This window comes from Onychomys torridus, chromosome 14 (genome assembly GCF_903995425.1).
Source record: "Onychomys torridus chromosome 14, mOncTor1.1, whole genome shotgun sequence".
Taxonomy (NCBI): domain Eukaryota; kingdom Metazoa; phylum Chordata; class Mammalia; order Rodentia; family Cricetidae; genus Onychomys; species Onychomys torridus.
Genome location: NC_050456.1, coordinates 70,219,261 through 70,239,270, shown reverse-complemented (window position 1 = coordinate 70,239,270; position 20,010 = coordinate 70,219,261). Strand labels below are relative to the sequence as shown.

The following is a 20,010-nucleotide window of genomic DNA, read 5'->3' as shown; positions in this document are numbered from 1 at the left end:
ATGGACCCTCCAGACTCCAGAATTATACTACATAAATTTCTATGGTTTTATGAGCCACCCTGTTTATGGTATTTTGATGGAGCACAGCTAAACAAGACAGTGACAAAGTCAATGAGTTGATAATGTTGACAGACAATCCGCAGGGCTGAGAACACACATCCCCATCACCTGCAGGGCTGGCCTCTTTATGGTGTCGAGCAGGAGACCTGCTCTGGTGGCCACTGCGGGGTTGACATCCTCCACAGCTGTCAGAAAGCAGCAGAAGGCATGTGCTAGTGAGTACTTCAGCAGGTGGTTTTTGGTCACTGAGTGAATATCCAAAAACCTACAAATGACAGCTACTTTTTCCACTGCAATATAAAATACAGAGGACAAGAGGTATAAGTGTATATATTAACATATATTGAAAAAATTACACTTATTTATTTAAAATACTGTTTCACTTGCAGGTAGGGCATGCATCTGACAGAGAACATGTGAGAAGATCAGAAAACCACTGTGGGAGATGGTTCTCTCCTTCCACCATGTGGTTCCAGAGGACTCAACTCAGCTCTTCAGGCTTGGGCAAAGTACCTTTACCAGTCCTTGCACCATCACACTGGCCATGTATTGACATCTAGTTAGGTCTCATAAGAACTGATCCCCATAAGAAAAAAGTTAACTTGGGTCTCCTACATCAAGATTTTAAATGTCAGGAATGAAGGCCAAAAACAACAGTCTCTAAACTGAACATCTGGTCTACCAGATGACCCGGAGGATTTTTTTAACAATGGAGAAGTACCTGCTTCAAACCTCATCTTCCAGTCTTTGCTGTTGAAGTTGCCATTTATGATTGTCCAGAATATGTCAGCACCATGAGGAAGTGACAGAGCGTGAAGGAGGAGAGGCACCGCCAGTGAAGATAACTGAGAGAACTCAGACCTGACGACTCTCCACAGGCTGGGAAATCAAGCAGCAGCAAAGGCATTAGAGTCATCTCCACTTGTTCAGAAGGAAAGAGTCTAGTCTCTTACCTCAGCGGTTCTCACCCTGTGGGGCTTGACCCACTGGGGGAGGGGTCAAATGACCCTTTCACAGGGGTCACCTCAGACCATCGGAAACACAGATGTTTACATTATGATTCATAACAGTAGCAAAAATACAGTTATGAAGTAGCAAGGAAAATAATGTTATGTTTGGGGGTCACCACAACATGAGGAACTGTATGAAAGTGTTGCAACATTAGGAAGGTTGAGAACCACTGTCTTAACTTATGGTAGGTATAGACAGTAGATGATGGTAGGAAGCACTGGGTAAAAGGGCTTCCATCCACAAGACTATAATCCTCCAACAAACATTTGTGTTTAGATCTGTTAATGTTTTCTGAAGAAATTACTTTTATGTAACAATATTGAAAAAAATTAACATAAAATTTTAATTCCATCTACAAATTCAGCTATATAAATGAATTAAGTAATACAGAAAAGTAAGTTATATTAAGATGATAGCGTGATAGGTGGTTTTAAAATTGTTTCTTATGTGAGTAACTAGAAAGTTTCCTTGTTTATTTTATTTCTTCTGCCCAGTAGCCTTTCCCCTCTTTGAACAGCAAAGAATAGCTCCGTGTCCACTAATGACAGCCTTTCCAAAAACTGTCAAGACTGTGTCACTCAAGTCTCCCCCTTTTCCTGTCATGAGGATAAGCACAAAACAGGTTTACCAACTCACTTCACTGTCTTGAACTGAGTGATTAGCCTTGAACTGAGTGAGCAGGCATATGATCCAAACTTAAGGCTATCAGAACCCTTTTCTCAGGTCACAGTGTGGACTCTGAGAGACAGGGGGGTCTCTCCTTTAGAAACTTCATGATTGAAGGACAATGTCCGTCAGGAGCTGCCAGGGATCCACCTCCCAGGGTCAGCTCGCCTAGGAAGAAGCCGACATTTAGTTTGCTTGAACAAGCTAAAGTGGAGCTGGGCTAAGTGATGGAAGGTTGGGAAAAAGAAGAGGAGAGACATGATTGGGTACATCCAGTGAACACATTTTCACCTCTGAGCCCCTCAGCACTAGACAAAAAGAAATCCAAATGCTGAAACCACCCACTGAAAGCAGGTTAGCACCCTTCAGCGGGGCTCTGAAGACATGGCAGTCCTTTGCTATTTCTTATTCACTCCCTCCTGTTGGCTGTTGTATAATTTCTTCTATGTTCTTGGGGCTCCCAAGCCAGTCTCTAGCTTGTCTCTCTGGAGAAGTCTGCTACACTTACTCTCCTTAAGGCCTAAATCTTCTATTAAATTCCCTGAACACATTTTTTTCTTTGCTTCTAAATTTACCTTTCCTTCCACCATTGATGCTCCTCTCCACCAGGCCCTTTATTTAGACTCTCAGCCTGCCTGAGCCTAACTCTCTAACTCTTGGCACCACAGTTCTCTTCTTTGGGCTCTTTTCCGCTAATCCTCCCCACTGACCACAAATATATCCAGACTTTCGTTATCAGCCCCCCAAGTCTTTGACATCCACTTTGCCCTTGTCTATTTCTCTTCCTTTACTAATGAACTTTTCAGAGAAAGGGTGTTCTGTGTTACATTTTTACAGCCGGAGTCCTGGAAATGTGTTTACAGGGACCCCTCTCTCTTCTTCACACTTTCCAGTGTAAGCCCACTGTTGCCTCTGTTCATTTTGTACTACTTCTGGATCTCCACCCATCACTAGAGAGAGTCACTATCGTCAGGACTCCTCACACTTGGACCGTGGCCCACTTCCCCAGCCACTGTCCCTTACTCCTCTGAAACCACATCTTACACAGTACAACCTGGGATCACCTCACTAGCGTTTCCCATTTCTTGTCCCATCCCCTTTTTTAGCACCTCCACCATTTCTTTGACCTTGACATTCTTACTTTCCAAACATGTCCTATCTATATTACACTCCTATTAAAATCCAGTCCCGGGCTGGAGAGATGGCTCAGAGGTTAAGATCACTGGCTGTTCTTCCAGAGGTCCCAAGTTCAATCCCCAGCAACCACATGGTGGCTCACAACCATCTATAATGAGATCTGGTGTCCTCTTCTGGCATGTAGACAGATCACTGTATGTGTAATAAATAAATAAATCTTTTTTAAAAAAATTCAGATGTACCTGCTGCTGAGCCCTGTCCCAGTCATTGGTCCAGAATGGCTCATGTCTACCTGTGACCTGTGCATGACACTTATCACATGACACTGGGTTATTTGTGACTTGGGTATGCAGAGGACAAAGCTATGTATTAATTTACCTAAGATCCTACTCTTGTTTATCATTTGTAGATTGTTATCAAGTCTGTCTTTTTTCCTTCAGTTCCCAAAGTAGACAGATTTATGATGCAGATGCACTCACAAACGCATGTGCACGAGTGTGTGTGTGTGTGTGTGTGTGTGTGTGTGTGTGTGTGTTTGCAATTGCACAACCATACTTGTGTAGGTGGATTTGCCCATGAGTGGAGGCCAGAGGTTGTCTATAAATATTTTCCTCTGTTGCTTTCCACTTTCTTCTTGAGACAGGGATGCTCAAAGTACCTGCAGTTCATGGTTTTAGCTAGACTAACTGGTCAGCAAGCCCACAAAAGTAACTTGTATCTACCTCTCAGAATGCTGGGGTTATAAACGCCATGCCTAGCCTTTATGTGGATAGTTGAGGATCCAAACCACGGTCCCCACAATCACACAGCAAACACTTTATCCTCTGAGCCATCTCCTGAACCCAAAAGTACACAAAAATAAACAATAAAATGCCCGGTCACCCTTTATATTTATTATTCATCCCTTCTCAGACTAGATTTAAAAATACCCAAAGTACTAGAATAGTATTATGATAAATAAAAATAAAAATAAATCATTATATTTATTGAGTGAATAAATAAATGAGAAATAGGCAAGGGCAGAGCCTCAACTTGATTTTGTTACAACACATGAACAAGCCATTTTAAGGTTCAGACTATCCTCTTACATATAAAATGATCTTTTGCTGGCTTGCCTCCAGGAAGACTATAATAGTTATTTGAAGAGTCTCAGAAAGAAAGCACCGTAAACCCAGGGCACTGTTTTGTTATTATCCTCAAAATGCCTGTATCTCTTAAAAGCAAGGCTGATGGCACCCAGAAGGGTTCAGTATCTGCCAGCATCTCTAGTTCGAGTAAGATTACTATCTTACAAAAATCACATCGGCAGCACTATTCACCACTGGCATTTTTCTAGGGTCTGCTATATTCATAATTCACCTAACAATCAAAAATCATAGAATGATCCTTATTTTACCTGTCTGGCCCCACACAATTTAATAAGCAAACATTGATATCTTCCTGTGGGCATACTTAGACAAAATATAAGAAAGTAAAGGTGAGTGTGGTCCCTCACACCTTTTATCTCAGCACTCAGGAGACAAAGGCAAGTGGGTCTCTGTGAGTTCAAAGCCAGCCTGATCCAATGAGTTACAGGCAAGCTAGGGATACAGAGTGAGACCTTGCCTCAAAAACAAAACCAGGCTTGGCAGTTGCTGGTGCATGCCTTTAATCTTGGCACTCAGGAGGCAGAGGCAGGCAGATCTCTGAGTTCAAGGTCAGCCTGGGCTACAGAGTGAGTTCCAGGATAACCAGGGCTACATGGAGAAACTCTGTCTCAATGCCACCACCACCACCACCCACACCCACACACACACAGAAAAAAAAAAATAGAAAGGAAGTTTCTTGATCAAATTACTGTTCTGGGAGGAAAAAAATCAAATGAAATAAAGTAAGTCTTACTCTCTCTTTAATTCTTACAACTGAAGCCCAAAATGTAAACAAAAATGTGAATGGTACATACCTTGCAATCAGCATGTGGTCCTGAATGTAGGCTAAAAATTGAGGATGGTCTTTCCTCGCAGTGTATAAACACTCTCCGTGCAGACAGAGGATCTTTAGGCAATTGAGCATATTAAAAAGGATGTCCGGCTCTTCAAACTTAGCCATTTCCTATGCAAAGAACACACAGTTATCACATTTTCCAAAACAACAAATAGTCCCAAAGCCAAACCAAATATTCAAATATTTCAGAAAAATCTACCTGGAAAATGGTATATATTAGTCTCAATGTCACTGGAAGTTGTTGGTAGCAAAATTTTCTCTCTGTATCATTCTTTATTGCTATGGAAAAATAATTTACACAAAGGTTAGCCTCACTCCTTTCCTCCCATCAGACTTTAGTTCATCAAGGTCATGAAACCAGAGAGGGGTGAAAAGGTAGACAATGCATTACATGTGTGTAGAAGATTTTCATTTGTTTTTTATATTACCATGTGCACACTGGACGTGGTAGCTCACGCCTTTAATCCCAGCACTTGGAGGCAGAGGCAGGTAGATTCAAGACCAGCTTGGTCTGCATAGTAAATACAGGACGGCCAGAACTACATAGTAAAAACTTGTATAAAAAAGAGAGAGATAATGCCCTTAGCACGTGCCCTTCTATGAGGAAATACAGGAAACTTTCTAAATCAAAGATTCTCAGTCTCCATTTCTCACTGCAGAGCCTCCACGTTATCCTGGTGTCTTTGGCTATCAGTGCCCAACTCTATTTTGGTTAATGTGTACATACAGCTTTGGTGATAGGCATAGCTGGTATCTATAAAAAATACATATCTTCCTGCAAAATGCAGAAAGAGGAAACAGGTAAAGGATGTGTAAATCACTGAGCCCATTCATGCAGCACCCAGGTTCCCTGAAGAGGAGCCAGGGACCACCACTGATGGCCACAGGGCACAAGAGGCTCCAGTCTCAGAGTGGCAGAGAACATTGATCCAAGGGAATGTTTCAGGAGAGGTGAGTTCTTCTGGTTTTCCCATTTTGGCTTTGGTATGTATATATAATGAATTCATATATATATGAATCTCACAATATACTCCAGAACAGCTCCGAAACTATGATTCTCCTGGCTCAGCTTCCCATGCGCAGGCATTACAGACATACTCAAGAGAGAGTTTATAACTTCATTTTACAAGGTGTTAAAAGGCCAAAGGAGGAAATCAGGCTGATGCTGTGACAGGACCCTTGAAGTAGGACATGGGTCAAACATTTTCAAAGGCAGAATTTATACTGGCTTCATAAGGAAGAATATACGTGGCCTCTGTATATGCAGACTCAACAAAGCAAGGCTCACTGGAGAGCCAGGCTACTTCTGCTCTGAACACACACAGATTTGTTTTTCTTTTAGGCCATTATTCTGTAAACAATACAGGGCTTCAGAGTAACTCAATGGTAGAGCCCTTGCCTAGCATACACAAGGCGCTAGGTTCAACCCCCAGTGCTGCAAAACAAAATTAAGTACTACAAGTAATCTGAGGCTGGTTTAAGATAAATGGGAGGATATGTATAAGTTATGAACAATTACTATCCCATTTTATATCAGGGACTGGGCACTTAGAGAGAAGAAGGAGCTGTGTCCTAGAACCGATATATATATAATATATATTAGAAGGCTGAGGCAGGAGAATTAATGCAAATTCAAGGCCAAACCTGGGGTACATGGTGTGTTCCTGCTCTGCCTACATAGTGAGTGTCTATCTTAAAAACAAGAAGAAGAAGTGATAATTACTTGAGGTGTGTGCTGTGAAATAAAACTATTTCCACAGAAAGAGTATAAATTTTTGGATCCTGAGTGAAGCCCTTGATTCCCTTAGGTATAAAGCTTAATAGAAACATAACTCCAGCCCTGTGTGTCAGCAGCTGCAGCCATAAGGCAAGGCCATTGCTTCTAAGAGACCAGGAGGCCTTGCCTAGCATACACAAGACACTAGGTTCAAGCCCCAGTGCTGCGAAACAAAATTAAGTACTATTTACTCTACAGTGTTTGATTTCCTAAGTCTCTGGCCCTTCCCGGAAGTAGAGGCTAGAGTCTTGTTCATTTTTTTGTATACATATTGAGTGTACATTATAAATGAATTACATAAGCCATTGGACCATAGGCAAGTCAGTTAGCCTGTCTGGAATTCGGTTTTCCATTGTTGAAGACAGACAGGCAGGCAGGCAGGCAGACAGACAGACAGACAGACAGACAGACAGACAGAAATTATTTATATAGGGAAAGGCAGATCACGGAAGCTGAATGGGAAGCTTCTTCATTTGCCTTCTTTTCCCGCAATTCCCACCCTAATAGAGGAGGTTGCAGAGGAAGTAACATGGACCCTTTACCACTACAGAACCTGTGAAACATATCACCTCCTTCCAGCTCTAATTTTCCATAGAGTTAAACAGTGAGTCAGATAGTCAGAGTCTATTAACCATTTATAGCATCCATGCATGTAGAAGCAGTTTGTGATAGCAAGAATTTTTTTAGCGATAATGTCATTATCATGAACCACAGAAAACAGCCCCCTAAGAATGCTTGCTGTTCACCAAAAGGACAAAGCCCATGCTTCCTGATTCTAGAGTGGACCTTCCAGCAGCAAGACAATCTAAGACATAGGAGTAGAAATTCTTCAAGGCTGCCCAAATCTGTCTCAGGTCTTGTATAAACCCCCAGAGTATCACTGTTTGGATCTAGGAATGAGGCTTTCCCATGCATGAGGGCACATCTTAACTCTGAGTGTGAGGAGTTAGGGAATGATTCTCCAATCTGTCTGCAGTCTTGATGTCCTCAGTTCATGCATCAATAGTCTTTAAAGAAAATATAAAGAAGCTGTCCTTCCAGCCAGAAGGGATGACCAGCACTGGAGGGCAGCTAGGCAAGGTACATCTGTCTAAGGTCTTGGCAAATCTCCTAAGATGCAGATGCTGTGTGGACACAAGTTCTGCTGCCTCTACCCAAAAGCACATGCTTTGACCACATGCCCCAAGTAGCTATTGAGACTGTTAGCATCCCCCACCTCAGCCATTCTCAGGTACTTCTGCACAGAGCATATGATGCACTGTGTAAACTTCACATCAGCTCTCCATATAACAGGATGAGTTTTACTAATAACAAGATCCTGGGGCCAGGAAGAGACTTGGGGACTGGCATTCCCCTGGGGCCATAACAGAGGTGTTCACTTCCTTATGTGGTAGGAAATATTTTATCTGTACAGTCTACACTAAGGAAGCAGCATTGAACTTCTCCAAATTGCTGAAGTTGTACAGACCAGAAAGTGCATACTCTGTACTCCCATCAGTCAAGTTCACCTACCAGCATGTTCTGAGGGCGCTGGACGGGTGCCTGGATTCTCTCCATGCTTGGATGCTGGGTTCTCCTCCTCCTCTCCTTCAGGCCCTATAATGAACTCTGGTCTGGAAGAAAGGAGGCTGTCTTCAAGGCTGTCTGTGGGCTCCTGCAATAAATACAAGCAGCTATGTGAGGGGCCGTAAAGAACAGCTTGGTTTAAGTCAGCAAAAGTGGATCAGCCTGTTCTATCCAACTTTGTGCTAGCCAAGAGAAGAGCCTGCGCCTACACTGAGATCCATCCCTACTGAGAGATGTGCAGCAGGGATTGGTGAAACATTTGCTTTCATTTGAAATAGGGACAAGGAAAAAAACATGGAAAATATTGCCTGATCTCCTTACACAGCCCCCCTCCCCTACCTTCCTTTAGTCCCAGAGATCAGTATTCCATTCACAGCTTATTTTAGGAGCTAATGTTTTCAGACATAATGCCAATTCTGGCTATCTGGACAAATCAATGTTTTAGGAGCAAGAAGCTGCTGCAATGTGTGAGTTAAAGGGAACAAAGACATACTACTCAAGTGTCTACCAACAGACAGATGGATCAACAAAACGTCTATCCACACAATGGATTGTTACTTAGGTTTTACAAGGAGATACTGATGCATGCTGCACCTCAGAGGAAGCTTGAGGGCATGATGCCAGGTGAGATAAGCCCATCACAAGGGACAAATACTGTAGGTACTCATTTAGACATCTACAGTAAGCAAGGTAGAGGAATACATAAGGCATGACTATTATTTAATACTTAATCTCTAACTACTCTATCCTTTTTCTTCCCAGTGTTATCTTTAAACATCCTCTTTGGAATCTGTCCTTCTAACTAACACTTGAACCAACAATTATTCTTAAGGAATTATTTGACAGTCATCTGAAAACAAATAGACCAAGATCCAGCAAAGGACATCAGAAAGAAAGTAGTGCTAAGACCATGCCTGACAGTGTGGGTAGGGATCAGACAGGTTGCGGATAGGCAGAGAGATAGGACGAGAAGCTACAAACAGATGATAAAGATGGGAAACTTCTGCCTTTTTTTCTCGTACTCCTGAGACAAAGGCCTAAAGGTCTAGTGGACTTCTTTGCCCACACAGTTGGAGAAGTTCAAGGCCTGGTCAGGACATGTTTATGTCAAAATTTGGGGCCCATCAGCTTTCCTAGCAATGATCAAACTAACCAACCCTATATTAGAGGGGGAAGATCCCTCCAAGTCCCTTGAAGCCTCCAGCTCTCCCAAGTCCTTCTCTGCTTACCTGTGTGTGCCTCATGAACTCCCTTTCTCCCTTCTCTGTGTGTGTGCGTGTGTCTGTCTGTCTTTTTCTCTGTCTCTCTCTGAATATGTATGTGTCTGTCTCTGTCTGTGTGTGTGTGTCTCCCTCTCTCTGTTTATCTTTTTCTCTGTCTCTCTCTGTATATGTATGTGTCTGTCTCTGTCTCTCTCTCTGTCTCTGTGTGTGTCTCTCTGTCTTTTTCTCTGTCTCTCTCTGTATAGGTATGTGTCTGTCTCTGTCTCTCTCTGTGTCTCTGTGTGTGTCTCTCTGTCTTTTTCTCTGTCTCTCTCTGTATATGTATGTGTCTGTCTCTGTCTCTCTGTCTGTCTCTCTCTCTCTCTCTCTCTCTCTCTCTCTCTCTCTCTCTCTCTGTGTGTGTGTGTGTGTGTGTGTGTGTGTGTGTGTGTGTGTGTAAGAGAGAAAGAGAGGTGAAGGGAGGGAGAGAGTGTATATTGTGTGTTTCCTCACCTCTAATAAAAGCCTTCCTTTACCTGCTGGTTCTCTCTGCTGTGTCTAAGATTTCCCCCGCTGTCACTTGCTGCACTGCAAAATTTTTCTGCCTTTTAATTCTTTAACTGGCAGAGAAAATGAATTCAATCAAGGTCTCAGGAAAGTACCTTTGCCAGCTTCACAGGTTTCCTGCGGCTGGCTCTGTTCCAAGGCAACCTATAAACAAGCCTGCCAGTCACTTTGTAAGCTGGGTTTCACACAGACAGTTGTCTGCTGTTTGCTGATTTATCTACAAGCCCCAGGATTCTACAGATCTGGTATTGTGGTGGGACTGGCATTACCTGCCTTGAAAACTAGCCCAAGCCTTCTGCCAGCCCATCCTCTGTGGGCTCATCTCCCTGTGTCCTCTCCTTGACCCAGGAAGAGGAGGAGAGCCCTAAGATGGCCAGTACAGGCAGTGGAGACCATGTTCCAGGACGGACATCTCTTTTACTCAGGAGAGCTTCTTTTCCAGCTGAATTTCAAAGAAAAACAGAACTCTTGGCTTCAACTCCAAATTTATATTAAGGACTCAACCATCGTGAGAACATTAGAGACATGAAGGATTGTCTGGGGTGGGTCAAGTTCTCTACATTTATGCTTAATTTTCCTCCTTTCTTAGGTAACCCAAACCCACTAGGATGAGAGCCCAGGACAACCCCATGTGGCCTCTTTCCTTTACTGTTCATCCTCCAAGAGATGTCTAGGATTCAGATAGATGTCACTCAGTTGACTTGTTCTCAAACTACAGACTACTGGAACCTGCCTTCATCCCCTGGTTACCACCATCTCCAAGGGCACAAAGGACCCTCCTACTTCAGAATTCTCAGGGCACTTTTCTTCTTCCTCTCCTCAGAATGTGAGGCTTAGTACTCCCTCCTGTTGTGTGGTGATATTGTGCCCCCCAATATGTTGTGCACATAATAAACTTATCTGGGGGTCAGAGAACAGAACAGGCACAATATTAAACATAGAGGTTAGGCAGTGGTAGCACATGCCTTTAATCCTAGCATTTCAGAGGCAGAGATCTGTCTGGATCTCTGTGAGTTCAAAGCCACACAGGGAAACAGCCAGGCATGGTGACTCACACCTTTAATCCCAGGAAGTGATGGCAGGAAGCAAAAAGGTACATAAGGTGTGAGGACCAGGAATTAGCCTGGTTAAGCTTTTAGGCTTTCAAGAAGCAGTTCAGCTGAGATGCATTTGGATGAGGACTCAGGGGCTTCCAGTCTGAGGAAACAGGATCAGCTGAGGAACTGGCGAGGTGAGATTGGATGTGGCTGGTTCTGTCTCTCTGATCTCTCAGTGTTCACCTCAATACCTGGCTCAGGTTTGATTTTATTAATAAGATCTTTTAAGATTCCTGCTCCACTGTTGGGCACTGTCTCCTGTCTTGGCTTCTTTGTTACCACTCCTCTCAGGTTTTCCTCACAACTCTGGCTTCTTTTAGAGGGTTTGCCTTTGGTCTTCTCTTCCTCTCTTTTCCAACCCTCTTAGTAGTTGATTCTTCCCAGAATCAGGGTTCACTACTCCAAAGCATTTCTTTCTTTCCAACCTTTTCTCTTAAGAGTGAGATCCAATATTCATGATGTCTGGCAGCTCTTCTTGGGTATTCAAGCTGTGTGCTAGTTTATTTAAACCCTGTTGAGATTGTGCCCATTGTGATATTGAGGCGGGCCTTTGAAAGGGTGATTAGAGCTTCTCCACTAACAAATAAATGACCATGTATCATCTGGGTGAACTTCTCTAAGTCTGAATTCTTTTCTGCCTTCTTATTGTCATCAGCTTTACAGTGATTATAAACTCAGGCCTCATCTCCCTCAAAAGACTCCTGGTCCCATCACCTTGAGGCGAGTCTCAAGGTCCCTCTTCTGTGCCCCATAGCTACTTTGTTCAGATCATGCTGCAATACTGTCACACTGGCTTCTGGTTTTCCATTTACTTAAGTGTGCTCCCGATAAGACGCTCAGCTTTTTGGTTGTTTTTATCAGTGCTGGAGATAGAACTCAGGGCGTTGTGCGTGCTAGGCAGACACTCTGTCACTGAGCTATACCTCCAGACAGACCCTATCTAGAATTCTTGGCTTTGATCTCTATTTCCTCACCATCTGTTACTGTGACTGGTTTTATTTTGGTTTGGTTTGGTTGCTTTTCAATTAAATTAAGTTGACAAGGATGAACCTGGAAGGCATTATGCCATGATAATAAATGAGGCAGATCAAGCAAACATAACCTATTCTCATTTGCATGAAGGATCTAAAACATCTAAGCTCACGGTGGTGGATAGTGGAGGGCAGTTAGAGAGAACAGTGGGGAGGGGTGGGGAAAGGGTTTTATAGTAGGTTCCCAATGACTGTGTTAAGATACAAGATTATATTAAGACAGGACTGATAAGGTCAACAGACTGCAGCTGAAGGCACACTTTATTGCCAATGTGTGATACTTTAGAAAGTGTTGGATCTTTTTAGAGAAGTAACTTTTGACCCTGAACAATTGGTGAAGAAGCAGAAGGTGGCAGATGGTGGCTTTGGAGAACTCAGTTTCATCTACCTCTGATGGCCTGAGGGTATTTTGCTGTTATGTATGTCCTTTAAAATATGCTATACAGAAAACAGCTAAAGTACAGAGTCACTGAAGCGTGGCATCCATCAGTGGTCAATTCTTTATGTGATTTTTCCTGACAGCAAAACATGGACATAACCAGGAGAGAGAATGGCTTTCCTTCATTGTTGATGAAGTTGGTGAGTTGCTTGGATCAGTGTCCATACACAATCTGCTTCATATTCATTGTATAATGCACTATGTCCATTTTTGTTTAAACTTCATAAAAATAACTGACTGATAAAAATCATTTAGAGATACCAGCAATGTTCTGTGTTCGGGAAAACTCTGTGAGTGGGGCTGCTACCACTCAACTTTGGCCGTTTACAAACATCTGTATCCTGCACTCCCATCTCCTTCCTAGATAAGAGTTAAACATCCCCATCACACCGGCTTTGTTTATCACAAGCCAGGTCATTTCTTCAACTGCTTACCACCAGCCGGCTTTCATCTTTGGGTGCTAGTCTCTCTAGGAGTTCGCAAGCCAGCTGGTAGCAAAGGATACTAGACTGGCACAAGTTACATTCCTTTGCCTTTTTGTCCTTCTGGCAGCTGTGGGAGCCCCCCCAGGGGGCCTGGAAGACATTGTTGATGATAGAAATAATGTCCTTTGACAAACTGTGCTCTAAACCCATTGTGATGCCATCATCTTGTAACTCCATCTGAAAGACACACAAAAGGACAGAAAGAGAGGAAGGAAAAGAAGATAGTTTGCTCCTTAATCCAGGATTCTATTGGCATAGTTGTCGTCAATAATTAAATTACTTTAAAACAATATATACTTCAAAGTGACAAAGGCGCACTGCTTTCTAGCATCCATCTAAAATTAGTATAAATACAAGATCAAGTATATAGATTATCCTTAAAATCATGTGTGTCATTAGAGATGGTTGTGAGTCACCACATATTTGGATTCAAACCTGGGTCCTCTGGAAGAGCAGTCTCTGTAGCCATTTGTTTGTTTATTTGTTTCATTCTAGAACAATCCAAGATTACTTCATTTCTCCTCTCTCTCTCTCTCTCTCTGAAGCACGATCTCACTATGTAACCCTGTCTGGCTCGGTACTCACTATGTAGGCCAGGTTGATCTTGAACTTGCAGCAATCCTCCTGTCTTATGCTCTCAAGTGTTGGAGTTAAAGGCAGGTGCCGTTGTGCTTGTTGAGACTTTTCATCCCTGTGGTGCTGGCAATTGCACTTAGGGCTTCTCACACAGCTAGGCAGGCTCTGTTCCACTGAGCTGTATCCCCAGCCCTTCAGTCATTCTCTAGAATAGTTCCTTGATTGTTTTTATTCCCAGCCCTGATTTGTTTTGAGAATATAGTTCCACTATTTTTATAAAACGTATTTCAAACAGTTTGTTTTATTTTTTCCATATGAACTGATTTGAGCCACATATTTGGGGGGAGGTGGCAGGAAGCTCACACATGCAATATTGTAGCTGGTTATTATATCAAGAGGCAGAGGCTGTAGAGATGGCTCAGCACTTAAGAGCACTTGCTGCTTTTCCAGAGGACCTGAATCAGCTCCCAGCACCCACATCAGGCTGATTACAACTGCCTATTACTCCAACTGCAAGGGACCCAGCGCCCTCTTGTGGACTCCAGGAGCACATATACTCACACTGCCCCCTGACCCAGACACATACACACATGATTAAACACTTTTTAAAACCTTATATCAGGAAGCATAGGGAAGAATTACTGATGAGCACTTGTGATCCTATCAGTCTCTCTACTGGAAAGTTATTACAATGATGCATTGTACCCTGGGGTGCAACATCTGCATAACCAACCATAGCCAAGGCCAAAAATAGTTGGAAAAGACCACTGCATCTTTCCTGACCATGTACAGACTTATCTTTTCCTTGCCTAAACCATGAGGTGTAACAGCTATTCACATAACAGTCGCATCGTATTAGGTGCTACAGATAACAGAGCTATGATTCAAAGCATGGAATGTACATAGTGTTATATTAGTTAGTGTTGTATATAATTCCTGTGTCATTTCTTATATGAGACTTGAATATCCATGGATTATGGTGTCTGTGGATGGTTCTGGAATCTCCTGAAGACGCCAAGGGAGGGCTCCACTTTACCTTCTGTAATTATTACTTACCCTGTGTGATGTCTTGTTTCTTGTCAGAATCTCAGCTACTAGTTTTAACCTGATGGATGGTTCATGCCTGAATCAATCACTATTACAATGGCCTTAAAAATGATAATATTCCCAGTCCATCCTTTTTTCCTGGACTTGTTAATGTGTAGAATCCCATGGGAGGAGCCCTTGTTCCTTCTCTACTGGTTACATGCTTTTCATCTGATTATTTCTGTGCCTGTGGACTCACATAATCTGCTGCTCTGATTAGTTCTTCTGCTGCTCAGGCTACTCCATGTTTGGTTAGTGTGAACATCTTCAATCTCACTCTATTTCCTTTTAACACGTCCACACCATTCTCTTTCTTTCTTGTTTGTGGTATCAGGACTCAAACCCCAGATCTTGCATTTGGAAGTCCCCACTCTACCACTAAGCCTTCCTCATTCTTTTAAAATGGTTCCTTAATTTCTGTCAGTGTGAGATTTTTCCAGATTCCTCCTTGTCTCAACTCTGGGACTAGACATTTGTCTAAGGAACCCTGGTTCCTTCCCTTGGAGAGCAGTACTTAGAAACCAAAATCTGGACAGGAAGTGAAAAATGACATTTTTCACATGTGTAAAATCACACAAAGTAATGAGTTTGAAAAGATATATCTGTTTAAACACTCATGCAGGTAACCCCACACACACACAATAAATAAATAAATAAATAAATAAATAAATAAATAAATAAATAATAGGTTGGTAGATAGATGATAAGTAGGTAGGTAGGTAGGTAGGTAGATAGGTAGATAGATAGATAGATAAGTTTTAATTCAGCTGAATTTATTTTCTGTTTTGCTATGGATATGACAGTTATATTAATTCTAACATGCAATTTTCCTTAAGTTAGATAGTAATCCTTTCTGATTTTGAATACACTCTGAAGCGTGGACACAACAATTCATTAAGAAAACAGGGCCAACAACATCTGAAAAATTTGAGAGCAGGATGTTGGGGGTTCTATGGACTATTCTTATAATTTTCTACAATTCCAAAATAATTTCAGATTTTTAAATTACAAGGAAATGTCTTTCTCATCAGAGCCTTTCAACTTCTAAAATTCCCTTCAGAAATCAGTTTATAAAACATACCTAAATTATCCCCATCACTACAAAAGTCTGCCGTGCTTTTCCCAACAATAGCAGTATCCAGTTTTTCATCCAACTTACTCAACCAAAACAGTGTTTCTAAGATTCCAATCCATTTTCACATGTCTGCAGATAATCACATAAGTTGTTTTTAGACTCCTGAGGAGATTCCCACCGAGTCTGAAAACGTCTTACTTGATGTTGCCCCGCATCAGTGAGAGCAAAGAGGCCCACCCCATAGACAGAATCACTAGGACAGGGTCCTCTTATGCCCAACCTCAAGGGATCTCATGCTCCACTACCTGCTTTAGGAGAAGATCAAACATCAGGATGAAACAATTAAGATTCATGTCATCATCTTCACAGTCAAAATCAATAGTCCTTCCTCCTGGGTGTCCAAAATTCTTGAAAGGGCTACGAAATGGACTACGCATGGGACTCCGGAATGGACTCTGGAAAGGACTATGAAACGGACTCAACATATTGTGCTGACCTCGCCGACCAGGATCAGAGGCGACACTCACCTGGAAGAAAAAACAGCAGCAAATGCAAATGACCTCAGAAGGCTCCAAAGGCTCTCCATGCTGTGTGAGGACCCTAGAGAAGGAGTCTCCTGCTCTCATAATGGCTTCCCAAAATCAGGTGTACCTCCCCATAAAATGTGTAAACAAGGAAGGAAAACATCCACATTTTCATACTAGCTGTCTGGAAATGGGTTGGAGCCCTAAGGAATGAAGGTGTCTGCCATCATTTTCATCCCATCAAATGCTGCCAGAATAAACTACTAAAAATGGAAAACATGTTGAAAATGAGAAATTATAAAGGTATCACAGTTAAGATAATTTTTAGAATTATAATGTAGACTTCTAGATCAGAAAGGCTTTAGAATGGCCCCCAGATTATAATGACCAAACTCATGAAAAGAGACACAAGGGACCTGCTGCACTGGCCGTCTGCCGTGTGCCCGCCCAAGCCCCTGCTGAGGTCCTCACTTTTCTACTCTGCTCTCTACTATGTCTCGTCTGGCTCCTCTGCTGCCTGGTGTCCAGGTGGGTTCAGCCAATGGCAGGCACCGGAAGAACAGGGCTGCAGAGGCAAGACAAGAGGAAGGGAAATTTCTTGCCACTTCTGCTTGCTCTGCGGTGCATCTGCGGTCATCATTCTGTGGTGACCTCAGTCAGCCACTGAGTGGCGTTCCAGCTCCAGGATGGCTGCCGGAGTTCCTTATCCTTCAGGCCTGCAGGTACAGTGGCTTCTGACTGAGCTATCACTGACTGTGGGTGCTTCATCATCCTTGTGCCTTTGACCGTTCTCATAACTCTACCAGCAGAATCCCCACTAGAACCTCCCCTTTTTACCAAGGGCGATAAATTCTGCGGTGGAGTCCTGTCCAACATGTCATGCTCAACTCCCATGTAATCCCATAAAGACCGTTCTAGTAATCAGGAAGCACAGCAAACATTATTCAGCTCCAGGTAAAGACAATCACCCCATATGAATCAGAATACAAGTTTATAGTGTCACGTCACTGGATCTAAGGTTTAGCACCTGTGAAAATGAGGATGATGGGGTCTCATAACTCCATGATGTTCAGTGTTAACACTACACAGAATGAAGGGCTGTGCCACCTGAGCTTGCTCTACAACCTTTGAGTTGCCAAAGGAAGAAAACAAGATGGACCACCAGTTCCTGCCAAACAGATGAGCAATGATCCTTTTCAAAACAGCACTGAGTACAACCTATGATCCCATGACCTCATTAGGGTTTCTGATCCCCAGTGTCAGTGGAATGGCTTTGGGAGCATTCTGGGGAGCAGCTTGTCATGCAGAGAGTTGAGAACATTCACCTCTCAGGAACTGCTCATGGTCTGAGAACATCCCTCCACTTACAGAAACTCCTTCAGGTCCTCCATGGATATGTTATAAAGCACACCAACCATCCTTAGGCACTTTCTCACCCACAAAGATGAAATAAAAAGGCCTCAGCTGATTTACAACACAGTAGCTTTTGAAGTCTCTACCAATTCACCGTGTCTTCCCCAAACACAAAACAAACAAAAGAAGTCACCCCAATTATTCCCTCAAAGTGAAATACTGATCCACCAGTAACTAGAAAAGAATTTCTATTTACCAGGAAAAGGCCCCACCCCCAAAGGGAGAATATGAGCAGAAAAAAAAAAATTACTCTCTTGATCTCTCAATGGTAAGAGAAGGCAAAATTAAATTAAAAAGAAATGAAAACAGTAACTTACTGATTAAAGGCTATATCAAGTCTGTCTTTAACAAATGTTTTCTTATTTAATGTAATTAAAAGATTAATGGAATGGAACATGATACAATCTTCCCAAAGAGATTTCTAATGATGCTGCTTTGGAGGCCAGACTAGCTGGCAAGGGTTTCCCAAGCCTTAACAAGTAGGACAAGAACAGTCATGGCAATAATTACCCTTCGTGCTGCGGCGTTCCCTGACAGTTCATTGGCTCTTGATTTTCTTTGATTTGCCAATTCTTTGACAGAATTAACACCATCAGAAAACATACTTATCAAGAGTTGAAGTGGAACTGTGATATCTAACTCCGATAATACCTGAAGGAAAAATCACACACACATACCCCAAAAAAAGTAAGTTTTCAAACTCAGAAAACTAAATTAACGTTTTTCTCTACGTAAACTACTGAATGGAAGGACAGTCAGCACACACAGATGAGCACAGTCATTTTCAAGTTCTCACACCAAGGACATCAGTCATCTTTGGAATTTCCATTTCCCCTCCCACTGTCCAGTGAGCTGCTGTGTTCTTCCCACTGTCTCCCTGGATGCTGCGTCCTCTCTGGCATGCTCTGTGGAACCTTTTCCCTTGACTAGCATCATTGCAGCCCTCACCCTGGCCCACTCCCACTCCAACTGAACACTGCATGCTGTCTTGCTTTCTGGTGCAAGCTTGCATCCTTTTGGGGCTATTTGCCCTTCATCTACGCCTCATCTACACCTCATTCTGCAGTGAACTTGCTGAGGTCCTTGCTTCCTTTCTTCATACAGAATAAATGAATCCTCTTCTCCTTAGACCTCCCCTCATGGCTTTCTGGGAACAATTGCCACTTTCACTGGATTTAGTGACTGGTATCATTCTACCCACTGTCTGCCTGAAGGAAGGAAGAATGAGAAAAGTCTGTTTCTAATCCAATCTTTATCCGACTGTATACTACAAGAGATCAGCAAGTGTTCCCACAGCTAATTATTGTGAGTCAGTATTGAGCCCCATCTTATCCATTCTCTTCAATGGATGGGCATACGCCTTCAGAGCAATGCAGAAGGCCCTGAGTTCAATCCCCAGCACCACAAAAGCAAACTTTAAAAAAAATGTATCTGTAATCATAGTTAAACTATGGATCTTCCCTCATTTTGTGAAACTGCCTAAACTTCATAGGGAGTATTCAATCTCACAATTTTTATTTATTTTTTAACTGAGTGTTCATTAAATAAAATACATATCCAAATGCTAGGAGGAAAGGCTTAACTAGGCCATAAATTTAAAAATAAGCTGTGGTCCCTGAACTTGAGGGGTTTCTAAGCAGAAGGAAAACCAAACCAAAGAACTACCCTATTAGGGAATTCACAAAGAGAGCCTATCAGATGCTACAGGAAAGGAATAAGGATCTGGGCAGACTGAGAGCTACAGAAAACTCGAGAGGAGGTAATTTGCGAGGCAGGCTTTTAAAAGATTAAGTTTGTGCTCTTTGATGGAGACAGCAGAGGAAATCATCCCAGGCTGATGGGACAGCACAAACCATTCTCTCCATGAGTACTTCTCAATCTTTCCAGGAAAAGGCAATTTCTCTGAACCCCAGACACATAGGCAAACACAAGGCCTAAAAGGCCCTATGAGTTTGGTAATACTACCAAGTACATTTATTCACTACAGCTACAGCTACATGTGTCCGAAATCCAGACACTTATCTCCACACATGTGACACCAGCCTGCAGCACACTTTCATAAACACAAAGAGTTAGAGTCTCTACAAAAGCTCTCCCCCTTCCCCTAAGCATCTAAAGCTCGGGGGCCAGAAGACCACTCCAAATGGTGGCATCGTCCACTTACATGAAGCCAGAGTAATGCTTGTTCCTGCACGGTGGAAGGGTATCCTGTAAACCGGCAGCTAATGAAGCCAAACATCTCTTCCATCGAAAACGGCAGAGGACACAGCTCTATGTCAAACATTTTGCTGGAAAGCAGAGCAACAGAAGTAAGT

At 42.6% G+C, this 20,010-nt stretch overlaps 1 protein-coding gene across 18 annotated transcripts in view; it reads right to left on the bottom strand.

The window, feature by feature from the left end:
* The window catches only part of Unc79 (unc-79 homolog, NALCN channel complex subunit), a 247,964-nt gene that overhangs the window by 109,075 nt on the left and 118,879 nt on the right, over positions 1 to 20,010 (bottom strand). For all 18 annotated transcript variants that reach the window (XM_036205590.1, XM_036205592.1, XM_036205577.1 and 15 more), the window contains 9 exons: positions 19,860 to 19,983; positions 18,206 to 18,346; positions 16,064 to 16,285; positions 12,971 to 13,198; positions 8,147 to 8,288; positions 5,057 to 5,136; positions 4,817 to 4,965; positions 782 to 939; positions 169 to 350 (listed from right to left, as the gene is read on the bottom strand). In XM_036205590.1, the coding sequence (XP_036061483.1) occupies positions 169 to 350; positions 782 to 939; positions 4,817 to 4,965; positions 5,057 to 5,136; positions 8,147 to 8,288; positions 12,971 to 13,198; positions 16,064 to 16,285; positions 18,206 to 18,346; positions 19,860 to 19,983 (1,426 nt within the window). The remainder of the gene's footprint in view (positions 1 to 168; positions 351 to 781; positions 940 to 4,816; positions 4,966 to 5,056; positions 5,137 to 8,146; positions 8,289 to 12,970; positions 13,199 to 16,063; positions 16,286 to 18,205; positions 18,347 to 19,859; positions 19,984 to 20,010) is intronic.